This window comes from Diceros bicornis, chromosome 33 (genome assembly GCF_020826845.1).
Source record: "Diceros bicornis minor isolate mBicDic1 chromosome 33, mDicBic1.mat.cur, whole genome shotgun sequence".
Classification (NCBI taxonomy): Eukaryota; Metazoa; Chordata; class Mammalia; order Perissodactyla; family Rhinocerotidae; genus Diceros; species Diceros bicornis.
In genome coordinates this window covers 10767953-10777509 of record NC_080772.1, presented here as the reverse complement: position 1 = coordinate 10777509, position 9557 = coordinate 10767953, and the positions used below count along the sequence as shown (strand labels likewise).

At 44.4% G+C, this 9557-nt stretch overlaps 1 protein-coding gene across 1 annotated transcript in view; it reads left to right on the top strand.

Moving 5' to 3' along the window:
* The first annotated feature begins 1500 nt into the window (after positions 1 to 1500).
* BPNT2 (3'(2'), 5'-bisphosphate nucleotidase 2) overlaps positions 1501 to 9557 on the top strand; it is a 33151-nt gene continuing 25094 nt past the window's right edge. The window contains exon 1 of the mRNA XM_058528739.1: positions 1501 to 2124. Coding sequence (XP_058384722.1) covers positions 1738 to 2124 — 387 coding nt within the window. The 5' untranslated portion in view covers positions 1501 to 1737. The remainder of the gene's footprint in view (positions 2125 to 9557) is intronic.

Genomic DNA, 9557 nt, shown 5'->3' with positions numbered 1-9557 from the left:
GCGGTTCTGTTGAGCTTAAGCCTTTATATTTCAACTCTGATCTTTATATTTATCCCTGAATTTGGTAACCATAATTCCTCTGTGACCCTCACTTTTCAGATTTCTTTTGAAATTAATTTCGAAGTTTTTCCCAAAAGCTGACAAGGGCAGTGCCCAGTTCCTTAAGATCTGGTGCTGTTAACACTCCAGGGACTGTTCTTTCATTGATTTGTATTTATACTTGATTTTGTGGTGTGATTATTTTTAAACTAGTTACAGATTGCTGGCAGGGAAAACCAAGCAATCAATAGTCTTTGTTTATTGTATCTGTATAACCATATGCAAATTCTACAGATGCCCTGAACTCTAAGGAAGGTCAGGCTGCCTCTAATAACTTGATTATCAATGGATGTTCAGAATCCATTCTGCATACTTGCATTTTTAAGGTCGTTAATATTAAAGCCCACTTAAAACCAATGACTTTTGGCTATGAACAGTAAAACAGGCTGCATTTTAAGTTGATTTTATATAAATATTCTAACATTTAAGAATGATACTGCACACCTTAATACTCACTTTTAAGATGGAAGATAAACTTATCAATACTTATAACACTTATTAAAATTTATTAAGTATTCACTATTATTGCTAAGATCAGTGGCATAGTAGAAAGTAGTTATTTCTGTTAATACTTCTGTAAGGACATTTGGAGGGCTAATAGTGACTCAAAGATTACATATCCCAGATTGACTGACCATCCTGGGACAACCTTCCTATCAAATGGACTTTCTCAGGCAGTTCCTCTTCCCGCTCAACCTCTGGGAAGAAGGAATGGGTAAAGTATCTTTGGAAGTGAGAGAAGCCTGGAGTGTTTTTTCATTATGAAAACCCAGGATCAAGGCCTGGCTTTCAGCTGCATAGAGGATGGTTTATTCTAGCAGGTAGAGGTAACGTGAGAAATCTGTAAATACACACAGATATAAATGTATACGCATTTAGATCACGACAGGAGATGCCAACAGAATAAAGAGCCAAGTAAAATTCCTCCGGTCACCGTCCACCTCCCGCTCTGCCTTGAAGAGCGCGGAGAGGCGATTTAAAGCTACAGGATCCGTTTACACAAGAGCTGGCAAAAAAAAGCATACAGATCTCACTTAAAATGTCTTGTATTTTCCTCCATTCGTCAACAATGTGAGAGTGACGGGAAGTCCAGACGATCACTATGGCTTTATTTCAGCCATACATTGTCGTTCGAAAGGAGATTTAATTTAAATTTTCGCAAAGCACTCAGTATCCTTCCCTGCGTGGAGAGTAGCTCCTCCACATCCAGGAGTGATCTGAGAACCCGACCCCAAGCACAGGTCCAGCACCTCCCGCAGGCCGAAGCCGGCCGCCCCGCCCCCAAGGCCGCCCGCCCCGAGGGAGGAGCCTGCCGGCCCCGCCCCTCGCCCCGCCCCCTTGCGTAACCCGGACACACACCGACGCTCCCCTTTCACCTCACGGCCGTTGGCCAACGTGGAAGTGAGCCCCGCCGGCCGGCCGAGCTGGGACCGCGCGGCCCGGGGGAGCTGGAGGCGCCGGACGGCGGCGGCGGGCTTGGCGGCGCGGCTCGGCCTTTCCGGGACAGGGCGATGGGGCGCGCGGGCGCCGGGGAGCGGGCGCCGGTGTAGTCCGCGCGGCGCCTGGCCCGGGAGCGCGCGGCGGCGGGCGCGGGGAGGCCTGTGAGGGCCGCTCCCCGAGCGCCCGGCCTGCGGCGCCATGGCCCCCATGGGCATCCGCCTGTCCCCGCTGGGGGTGGCCGTGTTCTGCTTGCTGGGGCTCGGCGTGCTCTACCACCTCTACTCGGGCTTCCTGGCCGGCCGCTTCAGCCTCTTCAGCCTGGGCGGCGAGCCGGGCGGCGGCCCGGCGGGGCCCGCGAGCGCGGCCGACGGGGGCACCGTGGACCTGCGCGAGATGCTGGCCGTGTCGGTGCTGGCGGCCGTCCGCGGCGGCGCGGAGGTGAGGCGCGTCCGCGAGAGCAACGTCCTCCACGAGAAGTCCAAGGGGAAGACGCGCGAGGGAGCCGAGGACAAGATGACCAGCGGGGACGTGCTGTCCAACCGCAAGATGTTCTACCTGCTCAAGACCGCCTTCCCTGCGGTGCAGGTGGGTGCCCGAGCGCCGGGCCGGGGCAGCGGACGGGCGGCAGCTCCCCCTCGGAGCTGGAGCCTGGGAGCCGTGGGACGCGGCCCAGCGCCCGACTACCCCCAGCAGCCCCAGGTTGTGGGGCTCTGGTTCCGCTTTTACAGACCTGGAGATCGAGACGCAGAAGTTGGGGTGCTCGAGGTCATACAAAGAGTTCTTGGAAGAGCGGGTTGAGGTTGCGGGCAGTCTGACTCAGGGCCCTTGCCCTCTCGCCTTTCCCCGGCTGTGCGCGCACTTCGTGCCTGGGATCGGCAGCTGGGGGTGGGCTTTGATCAAAAGGCTGAGAAAGTGAGCTTGCCTCCCTGCCTCAGGCCCTCCTGTAAAATGAAGGAGTTGGACTAGAACCCCCAAGGCCCTCTAGCTTTCTTTGATTTAATTACCGGGAGGGTCGTGACTGTAGAATACACGATTATGGCTGACCTGCTGGGAGCCAACTGAAGGCTAAGAACTGGAGAAGTCTTGCTGTAGAGCTGTAATTATGCAGGGCATTTGTGGGGGGGTTGCTTATGAACTACTTTAGCTGTGGTGTTATCGGTATCCTATTAATGGCATATATTTTGAGGGCCCTTCTAGGAAGTGTTTGGAAGTACATTTCCCAGCAACTTCATTTCGGTCGTCTATCCCATATTAACTCCAGAAAATAAGGATTGAAGAACATTTGCCTTTTCTTTGGTTAGGTTTATGGGGAAGGAATTGACATTTTCTTAGGGAAATCTAGACATCTTGGATTTGTTATTAATACTTTTTGAATTCATCAGTTCAGTGGAGCTGCTGTTGAATGAATAAAGCTCTTAAAAATGGATTACAGTTCCAGAGGAAGAGCTCAACATAGTGTAACAATACTTTATAAATGTATGTCTTAACACACCTAACAGTAGATTTTGGATCTTGGGAAGAAAAATTGTTTCCAGTGGAATTTTACTAATTAGATAAGCAGTGAAATCTAAACCCTGGCCTCTTTGGAAGGTATTTGACCTTTTACTGTTGTTCTTGGAAGAGTTAGGAGAGTATTGTCATTGTAGAATTACGGATCTTGTGTGACCTTCCCTCTAGTCTATCATATTGTTGTTTTGGTTTTCTTTCTTCCTCTTTGTTTCTTTGTCTTTTTTTCCTTTCCTTTTTAAAAAATTTTTTGCAGCAGGAAGGAACATTGGCTTTCATATCATAAGCTGCTGGATACCAGATGTAATTGACACAAGAATTCTCAAACAAAACACAGAATATTTCCACTTTTTCTTTTGCCCTACCCTGTTTTATTATCACAAATAATACCTTATATTTGCATCTAGATGTAAGATGTGCTTGTAAAATATCTTTCTCTCTTCTCTAAAACACACGTTTTTCCCTAAGAGTTTGTGGAAGAAATGGGAGTTTCATAGAAGTTGATGTATAATAGTGATAACAGTAATAAAAGTAATTATTTACTGAGTGTATTATGGATTTCCAGATGCTGGCCACACAGGACTTCATTTGATCCTCACAGCAACTTTAAGAAGTAAATTTTGTTTATGCCCGCTTTACAGATGGGAAATCTGAGGCTCGTGAGACTTCACTCTACAGTTTATATCAACTGTCTCACTCTTCATTTGAGCTAGATCTTTAGGAGACTATTTAAAACAAAACTTAGAGTATGATTTCCTAGGGGAAACATAAAATTGTAGAAGCTTAAAAGCAATAATAGTCTAATATAGCAAAGGGAATTGAAGTTTTTTTTAAAAAAGGTAAAGACAAAAATATTCTTATATTGCAAACGTATCTATGTATGCCTGTGTGTTCACATGCAAACTCCCCCCGACCAAACCTTTAGCCTTGGGTAACTTCCACAGAACTCTGCATTTGTTGTCTCGCTTATTAGCAAACTCTAAGGGAATAGCTGCCAAGGGTAATGAGCTGCGTTTTATTCAACACAAAAGCTAAGCTTTCAGAATTGCAGATGTTGAAGTCTCTGCCTTTATATAAAATAACTTTTTGTTTCTTGTGACTGTTTGAGTATTTGCATGTACATCTCTGGTGTTCATGTTGGATGGTGATTGGTGGAATAGAGGAGGTTATGTTCATTTATACAATGTCACAGTAGAACGGTATCATGTTGAGCTATCTCCTTTTGTCTCTATGTTGTCAGACTAGAGGCCTAACGTTGTAGCCATCTAAGTAGAGAGACAGCCCCAGAGTCTTTTCGTTCTTCCCTTCCCTCCCCCAGTACCCAGAAGTACAGTTTTAAAAGTCTAGTTGTTTTTGAAGCCTCACCTGAAATTTTTTGGTAAGGAGTTAAGTGAGATCCCACTCAGTTTACTTCCTTATGGAAAATTAGCGTTGAGAAGGCACAGATACTCTTTTCTTTTATGTTGGTGCCTGTGCAAATGGAGGGAAGTCTCTTTTCTCTCTGGAGTCAGAGGCTTGAGCCCTCCTGTCTAACATTCACTCCTCAGTAAAAGGATATACCAGGGGTCGTTCTGGGGTACTCAGCTGGGGACAGTTTTGTCCCCAAGGGACATTCGGCAATGCCTGGAGATTTTTGGTTGTCACAGCTAGTGGTGAAATGCTATTGGCTCAAGTAGGTAGAGGGTAAACAACCCACAACGTACAGGACAGCCCTCCATAACAAAGAATTATCTGGCCTAATTTTTCAATTGGGGCCCAGGTTGAGAAACCCTATTCTAGAGAAGTGAGTGTTGTCCTAAGAAAACTCAAGTTTGGCCTAGGATGCCTGAATTTCCTTTTGTTTTCAGCCTTTCTCTAGGGAGAGTCCTCAGGCCAGCCATTCTTCCTAAACACATCAGCGATGCTTAATTTCATTGTGTGAAAATAATAGTAACTGCAGCCATTTGTATGACACTGTCTCATTATATCGTTGTGGGTAATGGTAAAAATGAAGGCCGAAGATAGTTTTTTGGAGTGGATTTGCAGGCGCAGAACAGACAAACTTAGATTTATAGTTTTGATTTAAAGTACGCACTATTTGAGGGGCTCTTGTGCTCAACTTGATTTGTTCAAAGTTTTGACAGTGATTTATTTGAAGATAAAGCATGATACTCCAAGCTAGTAGGAGCAGCTTGGGTCTGTGCCTCTCTTGACCTCTAGGATGGGAGTTAAACTCTTCTCTCTCAACAGGAGTACTCACTGGAAAAGTTTGAGAAGTGCTAATAAAGTGCAAAGAATGCGTGCGTTCACGCCCAGTCACCAGCCTAGGTGATCCTGGCCAGTCATTTAACTTCTTTGAGCTACAGTTTCCTCTTTTGTAAAATCAAGATAACTAGTAATTTGATAATTAGTGCAGACGTAAGCATTGCAGGCAGAGAAAAAAACAAGTTCAAAGGAGCAGGCCCAATAATAAACAAACATTTATTTAGTCCTCAGTAAGTGGGAAGCACTGAATTGAGCTTTTTATTGCCGTTATTAATTTTCTCTTGACAAAAACGTAGGAGGTTAAATACTGTTGCCTCCATTTTGCAGATAAAGAAATTGAGGCTTGGAAAGGCTAAATAATTTGCCAAAGGTTACACAGCTAGGAAATAATCTAAGACTCGCAAAGATTCATTTCATGGTTTGATAATCATCTCAGGTCTGTCTAATTCTGTATATAAGGCAATGTAGCAGGTATAACTAAAGTGTACTCTTAAGTATAGTGTTTTGAATTGGAAGGGCTCAGGATAGATGCTTGGAGAATAGTTTAGAAGGGGTAGACCAGTTAGGAGGCTTTTTCAAGTGAGAGATGATACCTTTTGAGTTGGGATTATGTTTGTAGAGAAGATAGATGTGGAAGGATATGAGAGAATTTCTGGGGACGTGTCAAAAATGACTCCTCTGTTTGTGGTTTTCACAGTTGGTGTTTTGCTGGTGGTATGAAGGGGAGTGGAGGATGACAAGTACAAGGAGGCGGATTATGAGTGCGGTCTTAGACTTGTTAAATTAGAGGTGCCTTTGATAATGTCCAAGGGGACATGTTAAGGAGGTAGTTGAATATATGGGTCTGCAGCTCTGAAGAGTTGTCTCAACTGGAAATACAAATCTGGGAGTCATCAGTGTTGTGATATTAATTTAAACCAGTTGTGGCCAGGATTGCTTAGGGAGAGAATATAGTGTGACAGGGGAAGATCAGGGCTTAGGACCAAGGATAACAAAGACTAGCAATAATAATTTAACAAGAATAATAACAGCCGACTTTTATTAAGTGCTTACTCTGTGCTAAGCACTGTAATAAGTTTGTTTCACGTTTTCTATTTCATTGATTCATCCGTAGAACCCTGTATGGAGATATATTTATCACCTGCTTTTAGCAACAGGTAACTGCAGCTCAGAAAGATTAGGTGACTAGCCTAGGTAGGTCACATACTCAGTGAATTGAGAAGCTGGAATTTAACTCAGGCCGTCTGATAGTAGAATACATACTCTTAATAATGGTTCTGTATGTAGATCGTTGGCGAACTTTGTGAGAGCTTGCTTAGAGGCTTAATGGGAAGGACACAATTAAAAAAGGGTCGGAGGTAAAGAAATGGAGACAGCGAGTGAAGGCAGGTCTTTGAAGAAACTTGTAAGGAACTTGGCTAGGTTGTTATGTGGGACTAAGAGAAGGTTCTATGGGTTTTTTTTTTTTGATATGTTTGTTTTTAAGATATGAGACACTAGAGTACGTTTAATTATTTATGGGGATACACTTGAGAGATAGTAGTTGATAGTAAAAGGCTTCTGAAAATTGGAAGGAGAATAAGACAGGTAGAGCAATGTTTATCCATTTAGAAAATAGTTATTGAATGCCAACTGTGTGAAAGACACAGTGTGAGGCATTGTATCCCAAAACTTATTAGGATGTAATGATTTATGGAGAAATGCAGTAAATGGTACCTTCTTAAGGTGTTAACCAAAAGCCTCTTTAACCCCAAAGCAAGTGAACTGTCATATGGCTAGCATTATAATCATCAGCACTTAACGAGGGTATCTTCTGAGAAATGCATCATTAGGCAATTTTGTCGTCATGTGAACATCATAGAGTGTACTTAGACAAACCTGGGTGGTATGACCTACTACAATGTAGGCTATGTGGTACCAATCTTATGGGACCACTTTCATATATGCAGTCATTTGTTGACCGAAATGTCGTTATGAGGTGCATGACTGTAATTGTGTTTTGAGGTCTTGAGTTCTTATTCTTCAATTTCCTGTTGAGGACTGGAATAGATAGGCAGTACCCATGAGGGAGGGAGAGTAGATTGAGTGGAAAAGGATTACAGGGAAGAAATGAAACTAAATTAGCAAAGAATAATGTTGTCAATCAAGAAGTATTTATTTAGCACCTACTGTGCCGGGTACTGGTTTAAGCAGTGGGGGTGGAGCCACAGTAATGAAGGAACTGTGTTCTTGAATTCGCAGAACTTAGGTTCTAGTGGGTCAAGATAGATAGTAAACGTAAAGAAATAAGTTGATTTCAGATACTGATAAGGGCTTTGAAGAAGAAAAAGTAAGATCATTTGGGAAGAGTGAGTGAGAGTTCCTGCTTTTGGCCATGGTAGTCAGGGAAGTCTTCTCTGAGGCACCGTCATTTGAGCAGAGAGCTGAATGATACGAAGCAGACCATCAGGGCTGGCCCAGTGGTGTGGGGGTTAAGTTCGTGCACCCCACTTTGGCGGCCTGGGGTTCGCGGGTTCAGATCCTGGGCGCAGACCTATACACGGCTCGTCAAGCCATGCTGTGGTGGCGTCCCAGGTACTAAAATAGAGGAAGATTGGCACAGATGTTAGCTCAGGGCCAATCTTCCTCACCGAAAGAAAAGAAAGAAGCAGACCATCTGCAGAGATTTGGGAAAAGTGTATATGAGCAGAAGAGTACAAGGGCAAGGGACCAGAAGACAAGTAAGTCTCGTGGGCATTGAATAAGGGTGAAGACAGAGTTTACTGGGGCCAGATCATCCAGGACTTACCTTGTAGATAACAGTAAGGAGTCTGGATTTTATCCCTGTGTAATGAGAAACCATTGGAAAGTTTTAAGCAGGAGTGACATGATCTGATTTAGGAAGATGGCAGGTTACTGGGTTGAGAAGAGAAGCTCCATATAGGCAGTGATTTCATCTGTTTTGTTCATTATTATCTTCCAGTGTCCAAAACAGTTTAGAATATGTAGTCGTGAAATAGTTGTTGAATAAATGAATGAATCAGTGAAGGCACCATAGGAGACAAGAGCAATTGAAGGCTATTGTAGGAATCCAAATGAGAGACAGATTTTAGGTATGCGTAGTGATGTGTATTTAGAATTGGGAGGTAGAATTTCTGGGACCTACTGCCTGATTGAATGTGGAATGTGGAAAAGAATTGAGGAAGACTTAGTGGTTTTAACTTTAGCAACTGTTGATAAGGCCATTTACAATGGTGGATAGTGGATTTATTAAATTTGTAGATGTGTTGTGGTAGTAGCACGTTACAAATGCAGTTGTGCAAAAGCAGATCAGGTAATTGTGGTGATGTTCTTGTTCTCTTGCTCGGTTTGTTTCTCCCTAACCTGACTCTCATGTTAGCTCATACTCATTTGAAAGGATATGGAGAAGCTGACTTGAATTCTAGGGAAAAATCTTAATCATAAGGTGCGGTCGTTTCTGCTTGTAAACTATAGGGATCAAGGCCCAGGATCTACTTTATATTTTCTGGGAGTCACATTTGTGTGTTTTAAGTTTATTCTGTGGTTTTTGCATGGTGTTATTCTTACATTCATTCATCTGAGGTAGCATAGCATTGTTGTTAAGAATGTGGGCTCTAAAGCCAAAATACTTTAGAGTGATGTCTGCAAGATGCCAGAATAGGCGTTCTCTACTGTCATTCCCTCACAGAACATCAGTTTTGACAGTCACCCACGGAAGAGACTACCTTTGTGGGAATCTGGGAGCCCAGCAGAGAAATTCCAGCCTAGCATTGGGGCAAAAAAATCCAAGAATAGATGCATTGAAGAGAGTAGAGGAATATTTTCATTTTGCTTGCATCAATCTTCCCTCAAGGTGGTACAGCTTGGTGCCAGAAGAGACCCCCTCAGCCTGTGATTTCACCCACGGGAGCACGTGAGCGAGTGCCCGGCTTCCCAAGCTGTGCAGGACACTGCTCAAGAGGCCCACTTCTTTCTCACCTCATCTAGTTTACTGAGGTGATCATAAGGCTGAGGGGTTGGGAGAGGCTGTGGGAGCACAGCAACCAGGGCTCAGAACTCATCAAAGGGATGCTACTAAGCACCTCACAGACTCCGTCAGGAGCCCGCCCACAAGCTACTGGGGACTCCTCTCCTGTATACCCCGCCCCACTGGCCCACGGGCACCACCAACACTCCACACACCTCACTCACACCCACCCCACTGCACCCACCAACCTTGCCCTGATTTCAGTGTGTGCTTCTGCAGACCACGAGAGGGAGCCTTTACA